Source organism: Oryctolagus cuniculus, chromosome 8, assembly GCF_051225735.1.
Source record: "Oryctolagus cuniculus isolate XC-2025 breed Fujian yellow rabbit chromosome 8, ASM5122573v1, whole genome shotgun sequence".
NCBI classification, from domain to species: Eukaryota; Metazoa; Chordata; class Mammalia; order Lagomorpha; family Leporidae; genus Oryctolagus; species Oryctolagus cuniculus.
This window is the reverse complement of record NC_142874.1, coordinates 121,354,030-121,378,326: the sequence shown is the minus strand read 5'-3', so window position 1 is coordinate 121,378,326 and position 24,297 is coordinate 121,354,030. Positions and strand designations below refer to the sequence as shown.

At 42.6% G+C, this 24,297-nt stretch overlaps 1 protein-coding gene and 1 long non-coding RNA gene across 2 annotated transcripts in view; one reads left to right on the top strand and one right to left on the bottom strand.

Moving 5' to 3' along the window:
• Positions 1-24,297, bottom strand: part of LOC103350774 (uncharacterized) — a 170,260-nt gene that overhangs the window by 69,078 nt on the left and 76,885 nt on the right. The window lies entirely within an intron of this gene.
• LOC100328583 (C-X-C motif chemokine 2) lies at positions 14,377-16,542 on the top strand. The gene is made up of 4 exons (XM_002717021.6): positions 14,377-14,673; positions 14,772-14,895; positions 15,008-15,091; positions 15,850-16,542. Exons 1-4 carry the CDS (start codon positions 14,460-14,462, stop codon positions 15,863-15,865), a joined length of 438 nt encoding a protein of 145 aa, XP_002717067.4. The 5' UTR covers positions 14,377-14,459; the 3' UTR covers positions 15,866-16,542.

The window sequence follows — 24,297 nt, the reverse complement described above, 5'->3', positions numbered from 1 at the left end:
ATCTCTTTCTCCCTCTCTCTCTCTCTAATTAAATTTTAAAAAATCAAGTGAAATTTGGGGGGGTGAATTTTGGGAGTGAGGCATTGGTTTGTATAATTTTGGGGGTTATTTCCCACTTGCTGTCTGTCTCAAACAACTTTCCTGGACTCAATAATTCATAGATATGAGTCAAAGAGCCAAAGGACCAAAATAAACTTTGCTAAGTGAATGGATGTTTGGATCCTAGTGCCTCATAAATACTTGCTTCAGAATCACCCTGGTTTAACTATCCCTGGAACACTTTCAAGTTGATGCATGTAGCAACAAGTGCATTGGGAGAGGGCTTTCTTGTCAGAAAAAGCCCAAGTCACACAGCAACCCCTTGCTCTTTAAACATCCAAGGGGTGATCCTGATTAAATGGACTTAAACTCCCTCTCCACATACACACCCTGCTCCCACAACCCAGGCAGTGGTTAGACACAGTCAGCAGAAAATGTCCACAAACCAGGCACTTACTGCATGGTCATGGCCCCATCAATCAAACAAAACCACTAAAAGATATTCTGTTCTTGGAAGTTCTGCATTTTTGTAATTTTTACTTTTTTAACCTTCTAAAGTCTTTGTGGTTTCCTCTGTCATGCATAGAGCATAGAGGGTTTTGCTGTTTTTAAAGATATATCCATATCTTTTTCTCATTATAAAACACCATGCATGCTCTTTATAGATAATAAAAACACAGAAGAAATGAAGGGGGATTTTTTTAAACTTGTAATTTTACCACTCAAAACCTCTCATTTCCTTTTTCAAAATATCATCCATTTAACATGATTTTAGGCTAAATTTCTAATTGTTGATAAAGTATCATTTATTTGCATGTAATCATAAAGGAAATATTTAGTTTACTTAACATTTACTTAATTGCAATTGCTAGCCATTAGAGAGCAGGAGATTGACCTGGAGAGAGGGAAGAAGGGGGTAGGAAGGGAGGAAGAGAATATCATTCAAGTCTTAGAATTTTATTTATGAATTATATTGAATCTGTTAAAAACTAATCAAAAATTTAAATTAAATTTTTTTCAAAAGATCACTGTAAAGATGGAAAATTGTCCCAATTTAACAGATAGAAGAACAAGTCCCAGGGAGATTGAGTAAGCTTTCCTTAGCCAGGGGATGAATGGCAAACCCATGTGATCCAGCATTCGCTTATACAGAATAGGTTATGTGTGTGTATATATTTACTTTGTATTTATTTATGTGGGAATTTGTGTATGTGTTTACACACAGATACACCACACATAAAACAAGCTTACAATATAGTACTTATGCTTGGTTTGTACTGAGTGTCTTGGTATTTTGTTTGTATACTATCCTAGCTTATCATAGTCTACTTTTTTAAAAGTTGGCTGGACCAGGCTGAAGTGATCTCATAACCCACAGAAGAACCATGACTAGTAATTTAAAAACACTACTCCAATTCTTTGATTTGAGTCAAATTTTGACATTCTGTGTGGCAATCCACACTCTGGGTAAGCTCCCTGGAGAGTAAGTAGGGAGAAAATGCTCAGGAGCAGCTGCACTGTTCAAGTTCCTTGCCTAGGGTCTTCCTTCAATCTGCGTCTGCATTGAGGGCCTGGTCTGGAGTCCTTGGAAGCTCTAAGAGGAAGAGCTTTTGAGCTGAAGACCTCACACCAAAGAGGATGCCATCTGGATTGTTGAGATTATAGATCCTTTTCAACAAGGATACTTACAGATATATTTATTACTTACAGATATATTCACTGTCCATTCTGGTTCAGTTTCAGCCATGCACACCCTAGCGTGGTGCAAAGTTAACTAAGGCTAGAAACACATTGCATTCTTGAAGGGCTTAAAAAAGTAAGCACTCTTACATTCACTAGGATTAATTAGTGGTGTTACACTGGTTTCTTCTTCCGATATAGCTCTTTTCTTTGTTTTTCCTGTGAATGCCAGCTTTTGCCCAATGGACTTATAAGTAAGGCAGTTGCTGTAGCTAGAATGTCCCCTTCAAAGCTCATGTTGAAATGTAATTGCCACAGTGACTTTATTGGAAAGTGAAATCTTTAAGAGATGATTAAGTCATGGGAGTAGGTGTGTGCTCATTATTGTGCGTGGGTTGTTGTAAAAATGAGTTTGAATTCTCTGCTCCTCAGCTTACTACCCTCCTCTCATTTTCTTTCTTACCATGTGACCGCTTCTACCATGTTTTAACACGGACAACAAGATCCTCCACTCTCTGCACCATGGATTCTCAGCCTACAGAACTCTAAGAAATAAATTTGTATTCTTTATAAGTTTCCCATCCCATGATATTCTGTTTTGGCAACACAAAACAGGCTAAGACAAGAGCTTTGGGCTAAACATTGAACCTGTGTGACTGAATCTCTTGTTCCCTCAACTGCAAAAAGGGGGCAGTGTTGTGTGGGGCTCCTAAAAGGAGCAAATCACACTAACAGCTCCCCTGTTGTTTTTACTCCCTTTCCTTGGAACTTTAGCCCCAGCGTCTATTTCATTTCCCAACCTTGGTGACCACAACCCTTGAACTAACAAGCAACTTAATAAGAACCCAGTGAAGAAGCCCAGAATTCCCCACGTAGAACCGTAGCACAAAGCTTGGGTATAGGCAGCTAGTTAGAAAAGAAGTTAAAATGATAAACATGTGATATTGTCCACTTATGGTAACAACTAAAAGAATCAAATAATAATACCATGGTGTTTATCAACCAGCATATCCAAAGATTATAAAATATGCAGGACATTAACTATCTAGCAAATAAGATAAGAAAAGTCATAAACTTGGAAGGCCATTCTCTTAGTCCATTTTGTGGTGCTATAACAGCATACCACACACTGGATAATTAATAGTGAGCAGACATTTATTGGACTTTTGGTTTTGGAGACAAAGAAGGCCAAGATGAAGGTGCTGCATGTGGCAAAAGCCTTGTTGCTGCATCACTTGGATAGGGGCAGGGGTGGCAAACTCATCCTTTTTTTTTTTTTTTTTTTTTTTTTTTTTTTTGACAGGCAAAGTGGACAGTGAGAGAAAGAGACAGAGAGGAAGGTCTTCCTTTTTCCATTGGTTCACATATGGATCATACTCCCAGGAAAATGAACCCACTCCCATGGTAATGTCATTAACCCATTGATGACCACAGAGGTCTCATGACCTAATCAACTCTTAAAGTTCCCACTTTTTTTTTTTTTTTTTTTTTGACAGAGTGGACAGTGAGAGAAAGAGACAGAGAGGAAGGTCTTCCTTTTTCCGTTGGTTCACTCCCCAATAGCCACTGCAACTGGCACGCTGCGGCTGGTGCACTGCGCTGATCCGAAGCCAGGAGCCAGGTGCTTCCCCCTGGTCTCCCATGTGGGTGCAGAGCCCAAGGACCTGGGCCATCCTCCACTGCACTCCCGGGCCACAGCAGAGAGCTGGACAGAATCCGGCACCCCAACCGGGACTAGAACCTTGTGTGCCGGCGCCACAGGCGGAGGATTAGCCTAGTGAGCCGCGGTGCCAGCTAAAGTTCCCACCTTTCAACAGAGCTATTTTGGGAATCCAGTTTGGGGGACCCATTCAAACCACACCAAAGTGAACTTGCCAAATATTTATTTCCTCTGAGGCAGACACAGCGTGGAGACTATACTATCATCCAGTGTGAGTGCTTAGATGGAAGAAAATTGGAAAGCAGAGCAGAGTTGGACAACTAGCTGTTACTGATCAGCTGTGCTGGAGAATCAGTCTTCTTCCTCATTAATTCTAGTGATAATTTCTGGAACTAATAGAAAATAAGGATTAAAGCAAATTATGCACCCAAGTAATAAATGGCCCTGTGATTTTTTTTGTCTGTTTCCCTATTTAAAAGTAGGGCATAAAAGTCAAACTGATTCCCTCCTTTTATTTCTGATACCAGAAAAATGCCTGACGCAATATCCTTGCAGAAATGTCAATATCAGCTACACAGAAAATCATGCAGTCAGTGGTGGTCTGCATGGTGGGGTTGCCTCATGAGGACAAGGCACCCCCAGGCAACAGTTAATTGAGTGTGAAAGACACTGTTTTCTCAACTTCTAACCAAGTTAGGCTCAGAAATCACACAGAGGTGTTCCTGGGCATTGCAGTACACACAGGCCATTTGCCCAATCAGTGATTTGCTTGATGGTTCAGTTAGCATCACATCTGTAACTAATAGAGAATCTATTAAGAGTTCTCATTTGTCCATCCACACTCTCTAATCACACACAGATGCTGTAATCTCAGCTCATTAAAAATTAATTTGATTGTAAATAATCACATTGAATTTATAACATACACATGTAAAATATGCACAACTATGCCAACATTTCCCCAACTCCACCATGGTTTTTACCACATCTAATTGGATCTCCTTTTTCTTTAGTGTTCTTAACCACTTCAGAAATGTTAATCAACAAACTAGCTCAGTCACACACCAGCAAAGTGACTAAGTGACTCCTTTGAAAGCAACAGCATCCAGACCTCTCTACCTCAAATACTGCCTGGGGGCCAACGCTGTGGCTTAGCGGGTAAAGCCGCCCCCTGCAGTGCCAGCATCCCATGTGGGCACCGGTTTGAGTCCCGGCTGCTCCACTTCTGATCCAGCTCTCTGGTATGGCCTGGGAAAGCAGTAGAACACAACCCAATTCCTTGGGCCCCTGCACCCACATGGGAGACCTGGAAGAAGCTCCTGGCTCCTAGCTTCGGATTGAAACAGCTCCGGCCGTTGCGGCCAGCTGGGGAGTGAACCAGAGGATGGAAGACCGCTCTCTCTCTCTCTCTGCTTCTCCTTCTTTCTCTGTGTAATTCTGACTTTCAAAAACAATAAATTTTTAAAAATAATATTGCCTGAGTATATGGACAGAGTTTAGAGGAAAAATAAAAACAAAAATTATTTTGGGCCAAAAAATTACAGAATAATTAACCATGAAAAATACTATGGTATACTTAATATTAAGCTTTAATGATGATTCACAAATTTCCTAGATGAAATTTGTGTCTTTAGGCTATGTATGCTATTTTTATTTGTGGTTTATACATCCACCTTTCAACTTCCTAAATTTTGCTTCCATAATATCAAAATCATAATGATGTATTCATTTCCAAAACAAATCCATCATGTGATATTTTCCATGAGCAATTATCTCATTTCCTTACTCTTTTGTCATTTTGGCAATCCTGTATTTCTTCTTTTTACACTATATGGTCATGATGTACTTTATTTACTGAGTACCGCTTTCAAAAACTTTAGGAAAAAATTTCTTTTTTATTTAATAATACATAGAGAACAGATTTCGTGAAGTTCATAGATATGATTGCAAGATCCCAATGATACTTTCCTACCCCTTCTCTCCCTCCTCCTTTTTTCTTTTAATTTTTTATAACATACGTATATAACACTGGGGACCAGTGTTGTGGTGCAGCATGCCATGCTGCTGCCTACAATGTCTACATCCACTTCCCACCCAGCTCTCTGCTAATGCACCTGGGAAGGTGACAAAGATGGATCAAGCTCTTGGGCCCCTTACATCTACATTGGAGACCCAGATGGAGTTCCATGCTCTTCACTTCTTCCTGGCCCAGTCCAGACTCTTGCAGCTGTTTAAGGAGTGAATTAGCAGATGGAAGATCTCTCTCTCCCTCTCTGTCTTTCCTAGTCTCCGTGTAACTTTGCCTTTTAAATAAATAAATATATAAAACTGTGAAAAAAGTTGAGTTTTATGCAACATTACCTCTTCTACTAAACCTATGGCTATGCCTTATTTTCAGAGATGAATAAAAAGTGTAGAGGATGAATACCTGTTATTTATTTACTTTCTGCTTGGACTGTGTTCCTTTCAATAGCTGGTTATGCATGCCCATGAGGCAAATGGACTATAAATGCAGAACTCAGAGACCCCAGTTCCATTTGTGACTCTCAACCAGGACCTCTCTTGCATTACTCCTGACATTGATCCCATTTGTTCCAAACCTGGATAGATAATCCCTCTAGCTTAGAATGTACTTGCAAGTCTCATCTGTATTCTTGGAATTTTTGGCAGACCTTGGCCTCAGAACATTCTAAGGAGTTGGTTCCAAATTCATTTCTCTGGCTGTCCCAGGTAAAATATTTTTTTCTAGCTCTTCTAGAACTCAAACTGTGGCTGTGGCTCAACTTTCTCATCTGGGATCACTTATGTCCAATGAGATGTCTTCTTATTCAGCTCTTAAGTGATCAAACTAAGCAAAAGAACGTAAGGAAATTTAAGCTTCTATTATCCTTCAAGGATAGTTTTGTAATGTCTTGGACTTCAGGACACTTTGGTTATGAAACTATGGCCTGAACCCATGTATTCTTGCATCATTTCAATAAGTATTTGTTGGGTACTTAAGATGACCGGATCTATACTGGCTACTGGTGGATGCAAGAAGAAATGAGATATGATAGTTTACATGCACACGACCTGGCCAGAGGTGAGGAATGTCTAGCCCACAGGCTGGTCTGTCCCTACCAGGGTAACTGTAGGAAGAATTTGAAATTCAACTCATCTATAGCAGGCTAATTTTTCCATTGATAGTTTTGTGGCTTTTGAATATTATAAATATCCAAATGCCCCTTTACAGAAAAAAAGGTCCCCCATACCTGAGTGCCCCCATACAAAATGTGATCAGTATTCCAGGGCCAACATAACCCCTCAGAAGAAATGATGAGCTTTTGATAAAGGTGGCAAGCAGATGCCTGGTACTTGAGCCATGCCTCATTACCACTTTCTCTCTCTGCAAGCCCTGCCTCAATATTTAGCTCCAGGCTAAAACAATAAACTGTTTAACTTTGTTCTCAAGTCATTGTACACATTTTCCAGCTTCCATGCCTTTACTCACTTGGTCTTGGGTTTCTGTAATGGGTCCCCTGCCACTCACCTTACACAGCAACCTCCTCCAGAAAGCTTTCTCTGGCAGCTCCCATATTTCCAAGAAAGGGAAGGAGGCAGGGGCTCTCCTCTGAGTGCCTGCAAAGCTCTCTCCTTTGCTGATTACCTTTGGCCTCCAGACAACTCCGAATCTTTCCGAAGACTATGAGTTCAGTAGAGGCAAAAACTTTTCACTTCTTGTGGCCTGAGAACCTAATTTACATCACAGCTTATATACAGTACATAAATGAGGACTAGGTGAATGGGTAGATGCATTAAAAATAGAGTAACAAGTCAACTTGTGTTGGAAAGCTATCTTGTGCAGAACTGAAGAAGATGGAGGGTGTTAAAGACTATTTAACCAGCAAGATATGGACATCTGATTTAATTCATCTTTAAAAATGAAAGAAAAAAGAATTCTGTTGGCCCACAGAGCTCAAAAGGCGTTGAGTAAGTCAGAGACAGCTGGAGGGCACAGGTGTCTTAGTGCTTTTACAAATGTTCCCTACTTCCTGTGCTCTTTGCTGGGCCAGCTTCTTTCTTAGGCTGGTTCTCAAGTATTGGCAGGAACTCTCAGGCCCCCATTTTACCAGTTTTACAACCCCAGGTAGAATCAAGGAGCTCTTCTTCAATTGTTCCAGCAAAAGTTCCAGGGGCTGTTTCTGACTTGGTCAGCTTAGCTCACTTTACTTCTGCTGTATAAATCAGCAGAGTTCAAGACTGAATCCCAAAGGCACTGAGGACTGGATCCCTCTGCCTGAATCTCACAGACTGAGAGCAAATAACCCAGGGTGTGCTGCCAGAGGAAAGAGAAATGGGAGCCAGCAGTCTCTGGGGAGGCTGACCTTGACCTTGGCACAGAGCCTTTGGACTTCGGGAATGGATGGATCCAGAAATTCAATCTCATGCTCAGATATTTTCTCTTCCCACTTTCAGGGGCAGAGTCATTACATCAGGAAAGATCATTTTAGGGAACTTGAATGGCAGGTGTGGGAAAACGGGTTCTAAGGCAATCTGGGGTAGTATAGAAAGCGATACATGCCCTTGCCTGCCTGCCGGTCAGTAGATAAGGCACTGTATCTTCTCGGTCTCAGTCTCTGTCTAGTTCTCAGTTCTGGCTGTACTCAAACAGCAGAACCTGAATCGTGAGCCTGCCATGCAGGGTGCTTCAGTCCAATTAGTGGACTAAAGAATCGAGCAGAGTGAAACAAGATGTGGGTGAGAATAGCTAGGGTTCAATCCTGCTAGGGACCCTCCCAGGAATAATGTGGAATGTCTGCCTGAAATATGAAGCACAATGAAATATGTATCCACTGGCTGCTGTTCATTGTGGGCAAGAGATGTTGTTTCATGACAGCAACTGAGAAACACGACCAGAGCATAAAATAGGAGGCACTTCAAAAAGTTTGTGGAAAATAGAATTAAAACATAAGTTGATTTGAGTGTAAAAAGATGTGAGATACTGGCATATGTATACTTGACACAGCAAAGGTAAGAAAAAACCACGATCAAAGATGTTAGCACCCTAGATTTTACTAATTTTCAATACTGGAAGGTTCCATAATGATTACAGGACAAACAGAATTTATCCACGCTGGTTTCCATTTTTAAAGATTCTTCCACGTTAGGGATATTTGCTTACAAGCATTTACAGATGCTAACATTTAGCTCTTCAAAAGCCACTGGCTTGAAGAAATACGTCTTCAAACAAGAGAATAAATCTGCTTATTAGAGTGAACATTTAGTGCAGCAGTTAAGATACTGCTTGGGACACTTGTATCCCATATGAAATCCCAACTCTATCCCAGATTCCAGCTTCTTGCTAGTATGTACCCTGGAAAGTAGCAGGTGATGGCTCAAGTACTTGGGTCCCTAGTACTCATATGGGGCACTGAATTGAGTTCCAGGGTCCTGACCTCAGTCTGGCCCAAATTTGGCTGTTGCAAATATTTGGAAAATAAAAAACAGTGGATGAAAGACTTCTCTCGCTCTCTCTCTCTCCCCTCCTTTCTCTCTTTCAAATAAGTTAAATAAATAAATAAAAATCCTGTTTATAGCAGCTCAATGCATTATAGCTAAGATACAGAATCAACTTATATGTCCATAAACTGATGATTAGATAAAGAAAATGTGATATGTGTGTGTTTGTGTGTCTTTGATGGACTATTACTCAACCATAAAAAATGAGTGAAATCCCAACATTTGCAACAAAATGGATGCAACTGGAGATCATGCTAAGTGAAACAAGTCAGACTCACAAAGATAAATATCCCATGATTTTTCTTATTTGTATATTTCTTCATGTTAAAGAAATGGAGAGGGAGAAATGGTATGACTCCTAGGGTAATGCTTTTTTCTTTTCTTAATTTGGGTGTTGGTATGAGTGTGCTCAGAGTAAAAATCTCATTTATTTTTACATTTTTGTGCATTCCTTGATGTGCATATTATATTTCAACAAAATGCTTAAAATAAATTAATTTAAAATCCTTTTTAAAAGCTTGCTTATTGAATTAGAATTGGATGGTGGTGTATTAAGGAGAAAAGGATGATAACAAGACTTTCACTCTTAATTTACTTACAAAACCAGCGGTTTTGTTTAAGTTTTTCCTGGGAGTCAAGTTTCTCCATAGTCTGCAGAGGCTGTCTACATTGTGACATGTTTTATTTCCTTCAATCTTTTGCCAGCTCCTGGGGACAAATTAGAGTTCTACTCTCCCTGAGTACTCTCATTTACGTCAGTTTAGGGTTGGATCTGGATGCCATTACAGCAAGCACTTTCTGTTTTCATTCAATTACAAGAAATAGATGACAGATTTGGGCAGTGTGTTTAAAGGTAAAGGAAGCTATTAATCCTATGAAGCATGATGAAGTGGACAAGCTGCAACAGCGAGGATTTGTGTTAGTATCTGAGCAAAATTTCTATTCCCTTTCTAGAAAGTTAACAGATAAAGCATACCAGGGGGATTTAAAAGGTTCAGGAAAGTGAAATAAAAGATAAGCTTATTTTAGTACAAAAGAAAATTGAAATTCATCTACAAAAGCCATCTTCAAAAAGTTCAAGGAGATGCATTTTATGAAAAATTGATGTTTGGATTTCAGTAATGCTTTGCACTAAAAAAAAATTATCATTCCATTCCATTTTCCCACCAACTTTATCAAGCATCCTTGTACAACTTCACTAATATCACTTTGATGGTTTTCTAAATTGATTTAGAAAGTGCACCTTTTAGAAATTAAACATTTTAGTTTTATTAATTTTAATTTATTAAAGTTCCCAAGATAGTGCAGTACCTGTGTGCCTTCCACCAAGTTTCTACTATCGTGGACATTTTATAATACCGTGGTAGATTTTTGAAGGCTAAGAAACTAACATTGGCACATTGCTCTTAACTAAACTCCAAGTTTTATTTGAATTTTATTAGTTTTTCCATCAGTGGCTTCCTTCTTTTCCAGGGTCCAATCTAGGTTCCCACACTGCAATTAGTTGTGGAGTCTGCCATAGTTTCCTCTGTGATGATTTCTTTCTTTTTCTTGTTAAACGTTTATTTATTTATTTCAAAGGCAGAGTGACAGAAAAGAAGAGACACATAGAGAGAGGGAGAGAGAGAGAGACAGACAGAAACAGAGACGGAGAGAGAAAAAAAGAGAAATCTTTCATCCACCAACTTACTCCCTAATGCCCACAAGAGCCAGGGCTGTACCAGGCTGAAGCAAGGAGCCAGAAACTCCATATGCACTCCCCATGTGAATGGCAGGGATCCAAGTTCTTGAGCCATCCTCTGCTGCCTTCTCAGGTACATTAGCTGGGAGTTGGAGAAGAAGCAGAGCCCCTGGGACTTGAGCCCATTACCCAATATGGGATACAAGTGTTGCAGGTGTGGCTTAACCCGTTACACCATAACCTCAGGCCTGGACTGTGATATTTCTAAGCCTTTTCTTATTTTTCATAAACTTAGCAGCTTTGATGAGTACTGCTCAGCTATTTAATATTCTTCAGATTTAGTAAAAATACTAAACTTGAACTTCTGGAGGCTGAAAATACTAAATCTGGGTCATAAATTTTGGAAAGAATTCCAAAGACATGAAATACACTTCCCATGACAGAGCAGGGAATTATATCCATGTGATCTCACAGTAATGATGTCAAACTTCATCCTTTGCTAAAGGGATAATTTAGCAGGTGTCTCTGTAGTAAGGGTACTATTTTGGTTTTCAGAATTGGGAACTACAAGAAAATATAACAAGCTATGTCAATGCCACAGGAGAGAGTGATGCTGTTAGTGAAATAAAACTGTGGGATTATAGGATTGTTTTCCTAATTTTCACTTAGGAAAATTCAAATTATGGAAAAATGAACAGATTTTTAAAAATGATTCCTTTCCTGATGCTATTAATCATATATCACAGAGGTTTTTAACCATAGTAACATGTTTAAGAGGTGCTTTTCTCTGGATTTGGTCTCCAGGCTTAAGGATGTAGGATCTTTGAAAAGTTACTTAAACCTCTCTGACCTTCCTAAAGCTAACAATTGTATCCACTGCACAGGTTATTTAGAAGACTGAATGAGTTGAAGTTTGTAAAGTGCTTCAGAGAGAAAAAGTCAGTACTGTGGACCTTTGGGTGGGTGCAGAGTTTCAGTTACTTGTTCATGGTATGGGGCAACTAAATAAAGAAAGTGACAGTTCATATTTACTGAGAATCCTTTAGGTCTTAGAATTTAGCCGCAGCTGGTACTGTGGCTCACTAAGTTAATCCTCTGCCTGCGGCGCCAGCACCCTGGGTTCTTGTCCTGCTTGGGGTGCCAGATTCTGTCCCGGATACTCCTCTTCCAGTCCAGCTCTCTGCTGTGGCCTGGGAGTGCAGTGGAGGATGACCCAAGTGCTTGGGCCCTGCACCCACATGGGAGACCAGGAGGAAGCACCTGGCTCCTGGCTTTGGATCGGCGAAGTGCTGGCCGTAGTGGCCATTTGGGGGGTGAACCAACGGAAGGAAGACCTTTCTCTCTGTCTCTCTCTCTCTCACTGTCTAACTCTGCCTATCAAGAGAGAGAGAGAGAGAGAGAGAGAGAGAGAAAATTTAGCCTATACATTTGCTGGAGAAAATGAAACTAATTTTCAGTGACTTGTTAAAGTTTGCTCCATAGGCAAAAGCTAAGATAGACTAAAGAGGAAAAAAACTTTTCATATGTTTCTTTTATAAATGATATGGAGTGAATATGTGTTATAACTCCAAGTAGATATCAAATAAAATTTTTTCAAATTTTAAAGAACCACTTTCATGTTTCTGGGCTAATTTTCCTTCAATCCCAGAAAAAGAGGAGTCACCCTCAATTATTCATGAGCTAGTCACATATGTCATAAGTGTTAGAGTATTTCTCATTTCCTAGTCCCTGACACAAATATTGATCTCCCGTTAATTTTCCTAGTTTTTCTTTTAGGAGCAAACTGACTAACAGTAAAGTATCTTTGAGGTAGTCATTCATTTCATCCATCATTTCCAATAAAGATCACTTTTATTCACATTCCCTTTCTGTAACTGAAATAATTGAAAGTCAGACTACCAAATAAATCAGTGACTCATCTCAAAAGTCAAAAAAAAAAAAAATCTAGGTGCACTTTTTTTTTGAGAGGTTGAGTTACAGACAGTGAGAGAGAGAGGTCTTCTATCCACTGATTCACCTCCCAAATGGCTGCAGCTGCCAGAGCTGAGCCTATCCAAAGCCAGGAGCCAGTATCTTCTTCCAAGTCTCCCACAAGGGTGTAGGGGCTCAAGCACTTGGGCCATCTTCCACTGCTTTCCCAGGCCATAGCAGAGAGCTGCATCAGAAAAGGAGCAGCCAGAACTCCAACTGGGACCCATATGAGATGCCAGCACCGCAGGCGGCGGATCAACATACTGCGCCACAGCGCCAAACCCAAGTGCACGTCTCCATAGTACTTTTTCTCCTGAAAGCCTGAAACAGAATATTTTGTTCATTTTAATTTTTGTAAATTCTCAACTGAGCTTTTACAATGTAGACATTTACAGCATTTGCTACAGCTTGAAACTGCAGGTGACATTTAGGACACGGTGTCTTGGCTTCCATGGGGCCAGTGCTTTCCTTACATCCTTGCTGACCGAGAACATAAGTCAGGGACATGTAGAAAAGAAGTGATTGGAAAGGCCAGAGCTCATAGTCTACTAAACAATGCTTTAAAGCAACACCCTTTCCATCCTTGCCCAAGACGCTGGTGACACCAGCACAGGTACTCCGGGCATCGCTAACCACATGGCATTCTGGACACTGGATCTAGGATGCTGCCTTGATTTCTTCACGATTCTCCTGCCAGTGTTGTAAACAGTCAGGGACAGTTAGTTGGGTGTCAGTAGCTCCTACAGAAAAATTTCAGTGTGAAAAGAACAATTGGGGAGTGATCTTTTCCATTAGCATTTTAAGCTATTATTAATTTTCTTCCTCTGTCTTTATACAAGATTTCACAACATATTGAGTCTACTTCCATTTTGTTTATTTAACAAACATTTAGGATGTGCTCAACCTGGCTTCCTCTTTCCTGGTGTTGACTGGCTTCACATAATCCCCTGGATGACCACAGAGATTTAGCCAACTGAAAGGGTCAGCGGCAAGCAAATCCAGGGGACAGGATGGCCAGGGCAGGGCCCTTCTGCCTTGAGTGGGACCGGACTGAGCCTGCTCTAGGGCAGAGGGCGTTTCTTTCTCCTCTTCCACTTCCCATCATGTTCCGTGTCTCCTAGATGTGTGAATCGGACCTGGAAGCTCACAACTCTGAAACCTCACGACAAGTGCAACCATGTCCTCTGAAAAGCGTCAGGTTAACAGAGTTTGGAAAGTCGCAGTCTGGACAAAAGAGGCCTTTTGGTGTGCCTTAGAGGAGGAGGGAGCCCCACCCCGGCCCCCAGGGTCCCGACTCCCCAAGGTTCTGCTTTGAATGGAAGGCGGCTTGAGGCTGGGACCCTGCAGGGTCCAGGTTGCCGCACAAGGCGCACCCACCCACTCACTGTCCCAAGACGGAGCCAGAAGGCGCGGCCTGGGAGCCCACTGCATCCAGCCCCTGAGCTGCCTCGCCCGTGCCATGGATCAAATCTGCCCGTCTCGTGCGTGTTAAAGGAAAGCTCCTGAAAATTTTGAAAGTCCCAAGGTTTCAGAGGGAAGGAAGAAGGGAGTCATGCAGGAAGTGGAAGTCACTTTCTAGCCGTTGGTGTCACTGCAGTCAGCGCTGGACCGGCTTTTGCCACCGATGCCTGCTCCCAGCAAAAAGGAAATCCACATGAGAGACTGTGTGATTGTAGAATGCACAACCCGAGAGGCGAGCAAGCATTCTGCCTCCAAATCCCAAATAACTGCTGCGTTCTTCCCAGCCGGTGACTGGCGCGGCGGCCACTCATCTCCCTAAGGACTGAGGGCAGAATGCTTGGCCCCCACCCCGGGGTCCCGCACAGTTACGCAGGAGGGCGGGGCCGGTGTCATTCTTCCGTGACCAGAGATCCACCAGGAGCTTCGGGAATTCCCCGGGCCCCGGGGCTCCCACTTTTCCCGCCCCGAATGGGCATAAAAGGGGTTCTCCGATCGCAGCGAGCCACAGAGCCCGGACGGCCACACCAGCCACAGCTGCCTCGCTCCAGATCCCCCCGCCGCCGCCACCTGCCGCCGAGTCCCATGGCCCCCGCCGCGTGCCCCGCCGCGCCCAGCGCTCCCCGGCTCCTGCGGACCGCGCTGCTGCTGCTGCTGCTGCTGGCCGCCAGCAGGCGAGCAGCAGGTGAGTGTCGGGCCCTCCACCGCGGGCCGGGACGGTTCTGGGGGAGAGGCGGCGCGCGTCCCGCACAGCCGCGCTCACCGTGTCTCCGCTCCCCGCAGGGGCGCCCGCGCTCACCGAGCTGCGCTGCCAGTGTCTGCAGACCGTGCAGGGCATTCACCTCAAGAACATCCAGAACCTGAAGGTGCTGTCGCCGGGCCCGCACTGCGCCCAGACCGAAGTCATGTAAGTCCCGCCCCGGCCCGCTCCGCGCCGCCGCCGCCGCAGCCGCCGCGGCCGCCCCGCACCTGCTCTGGCCCGACCCCTGGCTCACGCGGGTCCTCCCGTCTCTCTGCAGAGCCACGCTCAAGTCCGGGCAGGAAGCTTGTCTCAACCCCGCCGCCCCCATGGTGAAGAAATTCCTGCAGAAGAGGCTCAGCAAGTGAGTGAGGGGCTCCGGGACCCGCGGCTGCAGGCCCTGCTCCCACCCCTGGGACCCCTGGAAATGCTGTCAGGACAGGGCAGGGGGCAGCTCAGGACCGAGAGCAATTTGCCACCGGGACCACGGCTGTGCTCTGGTGACAGAGGACCTTTCGTGTCCTCCATACCCAACCAGAGCCTTTCCCTGTTCCAGTGAACGTCGGTACAGCTGCACTCATTACAATTCATGCTGGTATTGGCTGGATCTACCAAAAAGTTATATACACATTTCCCCCAGTTCCTGTCGGGCTTCCAACCTGAGAGCAGACCCCACAGTGCTTTGTAAAATGGTCCCTAAAGCTTGGTGGTGAGGAGCTGAGATTTTTCAGATACTGCACTGGGTACACATCTAGACCCATTGCTCAGGTGACTCAAAGGCACAATTCTTTAGATTATTTGGGACTCATTATAACAGGGGCTATCACTGTAGCTACTTCATGAGGTTGCTATGAGGCTTAAGTGAGTCCAGTGCCACAGACAAAGCAATAGGTTCTGGCTGTGTGTGGCTAATATCCCAGTAGAGACCTCAGCACCACACTCAACCCCCATTCCTAACTAAGAGCTTTGCCAGCCCGGAGGTCTCTGCTGCAGGGCACAGCCACCACAGGTAGTAGCCATTGAAGCACCAGGCTGAGGAAAGAGCCCAGTGGGCTGGGGGACAGAACAAGAGTGCCCTGCAGCCAGCTTTTCCGAGCACCAACGACCATTCTCTCTTTATAGTGGCAACTCCAGCTGACCTGGGAAAGGAGGAAGAAACTCAGCAGGGGTTGTTCCTGAAACAGAGCCCACTTCTGTAGGAAAAGAAGAGAAAATAGCTCCTGAATCACATGGACTGGGCTTCGTGTCTCTGAGCATCTCTTCTACGAGTTCTTTTATTTATTTGTTTGTTTTCCAAAGACTATGTTCATATTTTACTTATAGAAGAATTAGTGGTGTGATTAACTCTATTTGCAGGTACCAGTATATTTATTGCTTGTTTTACATCAAATCCAAGTTCATTCGATTCTTGTTCTTATTTATTTGAAGGAAAGAGGGTTTGAAATGTTCACCCATCATTATATGAATATTTTTGTGTTCAACACGTGCCAGTCACTGTAAAAGAGGCTGGGAGATTCCAGCAAATAGATAATGAGATCACTGTCAGCATAGGGGCATATAGGTGCACAGCTGTTTTTGTTAGTGTTTAAAAAAATGTCAGCTATTACTGAAATGGGTTCACAGCATGTAGCAACATCTGTCCTGTTGAAGCCTTGGGAACGGCGATGTTCTTAATAGCCTTTGGACATTTTATGTCTTCTTTGTAAGGCACAATGCCTTGTCTAAGTGTTAACTATGCAATGTGTCTCTGTCTTTGAACAGAGAGGTTCCATTATTTATGGATGTTTTTACAAAGAGCATTACAATAAAGTGATTAAAATAAGCAGTGTTTGTTTTATTTTCTGATGAAAAGCAAGGATGTGTTTAATGAATAATCTGCTGATTTACATCAGTGTTTCTCAACTTCTTTGCTTTCCTCTTCTGGACATTCAGTTTGCTCTACAGATAAATCAAGCTATGAGTCACGCCCCATTTCATCTGGTAATAGCTCACAATGCTTGGCTTCCTTCCTCTATTTATTTACTTACTTGTTTGTATTTACAAAAAAAAAAGCTTTTCCAAACTGTGGGTTTCCCCCTGACATGAGTCACTGACACATATTGTTGTTTTATATATATATATATAGTATTATTATATATTATGTTATATAATGTATTTATTATATATTATACATATAATGTTCCTTGTTACCTTGCTAATCAATTTTCTGTCCTTAAAAATGTTTCAGTTCTTTTATCTATCTTAATGAGGGCTCCCATTTTATTGCTCTTGCTAAATGACTTCGCAAATTTTTTTTTTTTTTTTTGACAGGCAGAGTGGACAGTGAGAGAGACAGACAGAGAGAAAGGTCTTCCTTTTTCCGTTGATTCACACCCCCCCCCCCCCAGTGGCCCTGTGGCCAGCGCGCTGTGGCCAGTGCACTGCGCTGATCCGAAGCCAGGAGCCAGGTGCTTCTCCTGGTCTCCCATGCGGGTGCAGGGCCCAAGCACTTGGGCCATCCTCCACTGCCTTCCTGGGCCACAGCAGAGAGCTGGGCTGGAAGAGAAGCATCCGGGACAGAATCCAGCTCCCCAAAGGGGACTAGAACCCAGGGTGCCGGCACCACAGGTGGAGGATTAGCCTATTGAGCCACGGCGCTGGCCTCAAATGACTTTTTAAATGACTTTTCAAGTTAATGAGGCTAGCAGTGAAATGGGGCAAAGTTGGTTTTCTCTTCAAAATTCATGGAATTTGTGTCATTCATAGAGGGAGGAAAAAGTCAGTAGCTGAATAATTTTAACTATGAAAAGAGCTAATCAAGGTTGGTAGATTGGTGTTCAACTTTCTAACCTTTACATACAAGGAACTACCATTAAGTTTAATGTTTTTCCAAACCTTTACATCAACATGCTAAATATAGTGGGTTTTAATTCTTCTTAATTTGAGAGACAGCGATAGAGCTTCTATCTGCTGGTTCACTCCCCAGATTCTTGCAATGGCTGAGGCTGAGCCAGGGCCAGAGGCAGGAACCAGGAATGCAATCCTATGTGTGTAGGCCATAATCACTGCTTCTCAAGTCTGCATTAACTGGGAGCTCGAGTCAAGAGCTGGAGCTGAATATTGAATCCAGGTACTTTGATATGGGACACAGGTGTTTTAGTCACTGGGCTAAATGCCTGCTCCTTAATATAATGGTCTTTCGGATTTTTTTAATTTTTGAGAGGCAGAGTTAGACAGTGAGAGAGAGAGAGAGAGAGAGAGACAGACAGACAGACAGACAGAGAGAAAGGTCTTCTTTCTGTTGGTTCACCCTCCAAATGGCTGCTATGGCTGGCGCGCTGTACCGATCTGAAGCCAGAAGCCAGGCGCCTCCTCCTGGTCTCCCATGTGGGTGCAGGGCCCAAGCACTTGGGCCATCCTCCACTGCCTTCCCAGGCCACAGCAGAGAGCTGGACTGGAAGAGGAGCATGTGGGACAGAATCCGGTGCCCCAACCGGGACTAGAACCCGGGGTGCTGGTGCCACAGGCAGAGGATTAATCTAGTGAGCCACTGAGGCGCCAGCCAGTTTTTTAGATTTAGCTGCATTAGTTCTACTCTCTCTACTGAAGTTTTTATGAAAATCTAGACTGTTTTCCTGATAAAACCCTCTGGTCAACCCAGTATTCAGTGTTGCCTTGGGATGAGAGCAACACTCCAGGTTTGCAAGACAGAAATGGAGCTGTCATGTCAAAAGGACATTTGTGCTTCATTTGTGTTTTTGATATTCACTGTATTGTTTGAATAAGAAATGCTATAGTTTTTAAATGTTGAAATCATGTGTTAATTTTTTTACTTGAATTCAAATTCTGACATTAAATATGTGATGCTTCTAAAAAAAAAAAAAGAAATGGAGCTGTCATGTCAAAAGGAAAAGATTACAATAATCTAAAAGAAATTGCACTCCAAACCTGAAAAAGAGAACTGTTGGTATGTGTGTGGGACGTGTACTTATCTCTGGTTCAGGGTTCATTCCTGGGTAAGTGCCTCCAGCAGAGGGAAAAAAAGCAAGGATGGCAGCCTTAATACTTAGATCAAAATCTGGCTCATCCCAAGTTAATTGGGTAAGTAAGGCCTTAAGGAGCAAGAAATGACATCAATGAGCTTTTATCGTCATCTAGGATACTAAAATAATCTTTTTATTTCCCCAAGGTTATTAATTATGAATGAGATGACAATGAAGAAAATGTATAAAGTATACATAAATAAGTAAATGCAAACCATTCTAGAAGCTCCATAGAGCCGAGCACTCATCCCCTAACTCTAAGTTAGAGTAAAGGACCCTGGAAGATATTTGCTTGTTAGGAGGCCCCAGGGTTACCTGAGGCCAAGTTTCACACCTAAGGCCAATCTTTACCCTCAAACATTGTCTGGAGCTTGCTGCACTGGCTACTTAGCTGTGGTCAGTAAGGAACATAGGACACAGCAAAAACAAAGGGGATGTTTTAATTCATAGAGTGGTTAGACTGGTTTCAAAGCTCAGACTGGTTTTGGAGTCAATTCCAGCACTATCACTGTGATCTTGGGAGAGTTTTCTTGATCTCAATCAAACCTCATCTCACATTCTATAGAATGACAATAGCAGAGTGCACTTTCTGAAGTGTTCAGGGATTTAATGTTATTCATGGCTCTGGAAATCTGGTTCTTGCTATTGATCTTCAAGCCAACTCCAGGGACATCAGCTGGTCTCAGGCTTAGATCAAGTGGATATGTAAGCTGTTGTTCTGACACCTTGCAAATGCAAGGCAGTTTCCCACTCCTCAGGGTCTTATGGCTGGAAGCGGGACATGGGGGTGTGTGAGTTGGTGGTCGTGGGGTGAAGGAAATAGGAAAAGGATATTGTGTGACACATCACAACTTCAAAAGCCCATTAGCCAGCAACAGCATTGACAACAGAGACCAAGATTCCTGAATAGTGTTGCCAAAGATACCAGAGAAGGAGAGGGGGAAACACAGTTGGGTCTATTTTGTTGTCGTGGGTCCTTCTTGGTGGGTTGTCCTGAGATACCCTGTCAAGACTTGCAGAAGTAATGAAGAGACATCGGAAGAGGGCAGACCCACAACAGCAGCGTAGGTGGATCCAGAAAAAGAGATGATCATGCTTCTCTTTTCCCTGACTCCCTGGCACACGCCGAGGAGAAGGGCGTGTTCTGCTCTCACCGTGGAGGCCCACGGCAGATCCCCGCCACCCACCCTTGAGTTCAGTATGTTGCAGTGGGCCTCAGCTTCTCAACATAAGCTCCTCTACTCCTCTGCTTCTCTTCCTAAGGCTTTCTCCATCCCAGGGAGAGAGAGGGTGCCTGCCAGGTAGAGAAAGTTGGATCAGATTACAGGTAGGATGGTCTGTGATTTAATGCCCTCAGAGGCAACCTCAAGGAAGCACAGGAGTAACTGATGAATATTCTATTTCCCCAGTTCCTTGTTAGGACAACTCTGGAAGTTTCTCTCTTCCTTTCTTTATGTATGTTTACACAATTGTACTTCAAAAAGTTAGTGGAAAATGGAATGAAATATAAGCTCATTTGGATGCAAAAAGTTTGAATTTCAGGTGTAGTTTTTTTTAAAGATTTATTTTATTTATTTGAAAGTCAGAGTTACAGAGCGAGGCAGAGACAGAGAGAGGTCTTTCATCCGCTGGTTCACTCCCCAGATGGCCACAACAACCAGAGCTACACCAATCCAAAGCCAGGAGCCAGGAGCTTCTTCCAGGTCTCCCACTTGGGTGCAGGGGCCCAAAGACTTGGGCCATCTTCTACTGCTTTCCCAGGCCATAGCAGAGAGCTGGATTGGAAATGGAGCAGCCAGGACTAGAACCAGCACCCATATGGAATGCCAGTGGTTCAGGCCAGGGCTTAAACCTACTGCAACACAGCGCTGGCCCCTATAGTTTTTTAATAATATGTGTTTCCCATGGACCTTTTGAAGGTCTTTGATATGCATGAATTTCAAAAACTATTTGCAACAAAATTAACTTATATTTTATTTCCATTTCCATATAACTTCTTGAAGTACTCAGATTATAAAATAAAATAAGTCAATTTGAAATCAAATAAAGATTTATTTTTAACAAATAAAATATATAAAAATTTCTCTTTTCATTATATTTTTACTTTTAAATCCTTGAGTATATTTATAACAGCTACTTTTAAAATCCTAATCTATTAATTCTATAATTCTGCATTTTTTTTAAGATTTGTTTCTTTGAAAGGCAGATGGACAGAGAGAAATGGAGAGACAGAGAGACAAGGAGGTTTTTACATTTGCTAATTCACTCTCCAAATGACCACAAAGCCAGAACTGGGCCAGGCTGAAGCCGGGATCCTGGAGCTCCAAACCTATCTCCCGGTTGGTGGCAGGGGACCAAGTACTTGGACAGTATTCTATTACTTTCCCAGGCACACTAGCAGGGAGCTGGATCAGAAAGAGAGCATCCAGGACTTAAACTGATGCTTTGATATGGGATGCTGGTCTCCTATGTGATGGCTTAACCTACAGTACCATGAAGCTCATTCTCCAATTTCTATGTATGTATGTATGTATGTATGTATGTATGTATGTATATATTTACTTACTTACTTATTATTTGAGAAAGAGAGAGAGGATGCTTTCATCTGTTGGTTCACTCCCTAAATGCCTGCAAAGGCCAGGTCTAGACCTGGATGATTAGTGGCAAGGACCCAAGTATTTGAGTCATTACCTGCTGCAACCTAGAGTGCTCATTAGTAGGAAGCTGGAGTTGGGAACTGAATCAGGACTCATACCCACGCACTGCATTTGGGATGTGGGCATTCTCACTGGCATCTTAACCACTAGGCCAAATACCTGTCCTCATTCTGCCATTTCTGAATCTATTTTATTGACTATTTTTTCCTTGTTATGGTTCATGCTATTCTACTTCTTGGCAGGTATAGTAATTTTTGATTGAAAGTAGGAAATTTAGACGTTTACCTTGCTGAATGCCAAGGTTTTGTTTTTCTTTCTTTAGAGTTTAAGTTTCTGCTCTAACTAGACTGTCACCTTGATCTTTCTGCAGCTTGTTTTGAGTTTGTCAGGGTGGTCCAGTGCATGTCCTTTGTTCTGAGTCATGTGCAGGTAGACTGTAAGACATGTCCCTTCTGTTCTACTGAATCCTGAGTGCTCACATATTCTCTGTACCCTGACAGGCCAGACCTTAAACATCTGCCGGCTCCATGTGAAGTCTGAGAATTGTTCAGCTCAGAAACCACTGGTAACTCTCTGATGTAGAGTGTTTCACTCTATGAAGTGTGACTTAACATTATTCAAAGAGACCTAAGGGAACTTCAATGCGGATTTCTGGAGTTCTGTTTTCCTGCACAGATCTCCCCTTTCTGCAACGATTCTATAACTTCTTTCTACCCAAGTTTTCCCGGATTCAAATCTGTGTCTCCTCAACTCAGCAAGACCACCAAGGTCAGCCTGGGATTCCCCTCCTTGCATAGTGGTCAAACTGCTCCAGCAGAAAGTGCAGGGTGATCATGGACCTAACTTTGTTTATTTCCTCTTCTCAGGAATCCTAGTCCTTCTGATGCCTGTTGGCCAATGTCTTTGTCTTAAGGACAGCTGTTTCGCATTTTTGTTGGGTTTTCTGCTTGTTTATGGAAGGAAAGTTGGCTATTCTGTTTTACTGCAAGGTGGCTGGATATGGAAGCCTTAGAGGGACAATTCTGAGGGACGTTTTACAGAGGCTCCCAGAGGTTCTCTGGCAAGGTCAATCCTAGTGGCCTGCAATGACATCTCATCTATTGTGTCTTAAAAATATATGTATTTTCTCTATTAACTACTTACCCTGATTTTCTCTACTCCCTCATTTTGTGTTTTTATGGTCATCTCCAAGATAAACTTGTGCACATCTTGGACTCTACTTGGAAAATGACATTAAAGAGTATAATACTAGAGATATCTGAAGTGAGGCAGGGAAAGAGTGAACACTGATGGGAGAACATAGAACATTGCTGAGTAGAAGTGAGCACTGCACTGCACCTCTCAAGGTGCTATGGTGAGCTTTTTCCTTTTGATTCTGCAGAAAATAAGAACCAATTTCAAATTCCAAGAAATTAGAGCTACTGTATTTACATTAGTGTTCTAAATCACCCAGGGAGCCAGGCATCAAGCTGTGATTTCTCTTCCTTGGCTGGCCTTAGCTTAAAACCTAAGAGCTTGACCCATAGGCCTTAAGGTCAAGGGAAAGAGTCTCTTAAACCACAACCAGGCCCGTCTCTTCCCTGGGAGCAGGCTGGCGTGCTGCGGATGCCACGTCCTCCACATTAAAAGTGATAAAGATATTAAGTGAAGAGCAGCTGGATTCGTTCCCATTGTTTTCAACAATTCTCTGATAAAAGAAACCAGATAGACTGGACAGGAAAAAAACAAGTCAAATATTAAGATTAAGGACTGGGCTCTTGGCAGCCAGGCAGGAGTTCCGTTCAAAACCCGAGAGATCACACAAACACACACGTACACCCACACACAAATAATCTTCTCATTCTATCTATGGGGCCGTAGAGGCTCAGACACCACTTTATAGTTACCAAATGATATAACTATTTTATTGCAACACTGGGCCAGAACTCTGATTTCTGGTATTTAGTTCAAGGCCATTTACATTAAACCACATTCTCATGATTGCTAAAGAGAATTCTTCCCTAGAATCTTGGCTTTTTAAAATTTGGAGAACCAGTCTCAGGGTACAAATTACTAATAGCCATGCGTACCAGGAACACCTGCAGGATACACTGAGGGGAATATTGTGAATATTGTAGCTAAGCAATTTGAAATAAGAAACCTGTTCAGCAGCTTTATGTGGCCTGCTAAGTGACTCTATCAGTTATTTATTGTTTCCCCAAAATGTAGCACTTTGAAACAATCAGCATTTTATTCTGGCTCTGGATCACCAGGTTGGGCTAGGTGACACGACAACCTGGACGGGGCTAAGCTGAGTCATTTTCTTGCTATTTTGCTTGCAGTACTAAAAAGAACCAACCCTGCCAACTCTTGGAGTTTGGACTGCTGGCCTCCAAAATTGTAAGGCAAAAGTTTCTGTTGCTTCAACCAACTCAGTCTGCAGCACTTTGATAGGGTAAACACTAGGGAACTCATACAAAGGCTTTGATTTATTAGTGCCAAAACAAGTGGTCAGTATGGGATAATTGAAGTCACTGTTTCAGAAAAAAAAAACAAAAAACAAAAAACTAAAGCTCACAGTTCACTGTTACTTAGTACAGCTTCTGGCCTATGGAACCGGCCACCTTCAAACCATGAGTAAACTGTAGTTTGCTATTCTGGACATGACAAAATTTATCATCTGAACTCCAATTTTTGATAGCTTATTTTTGCTCTAAGTATAGTTTCAGCCTGGCAAATTCTATTAAGACCTTAATGGGATTATGCGAAATAGGTACAAAAGCCAAAAGCAAATATTGACTGAGGAAAAATAATCTTAAATCACTTGAATTCCCTCCTTTGTGCAAACATGGTCTTTATATAAATGCACAGATGCTCACATGACTCATGTCTGTGTTACCACTAACTGCAAC

What these genes read in the sequence shown, in the direction of transcription:
- LOC100328583 (XM_002717021.6), top strand. Translation starts at nt 14,460, where the DNA reads ATGGGCATAAAAGGGGTTCTCCGATCGCAGCGAGCCACAGAGCCCGGA. An exon ending in CGCCAGCAGGCGAGCAGCAG is followed by an intron (nt 14,674 to 14,771) that starts GTGAGTGTCGGG and finishes CGCTCCCCGCAG; the next exon opens with GGGCGCCCGCGCTCACCGAG. An exon ending in TGCGCCCAGACCGAAGTCAT is followed by an intron (nt 14,896 to 15,007) that starts GTAAGTCCCGCC and finishes GTCTCTCTGCAG; the next exon opens with AGCCACGCTCAAGTCCGGGC.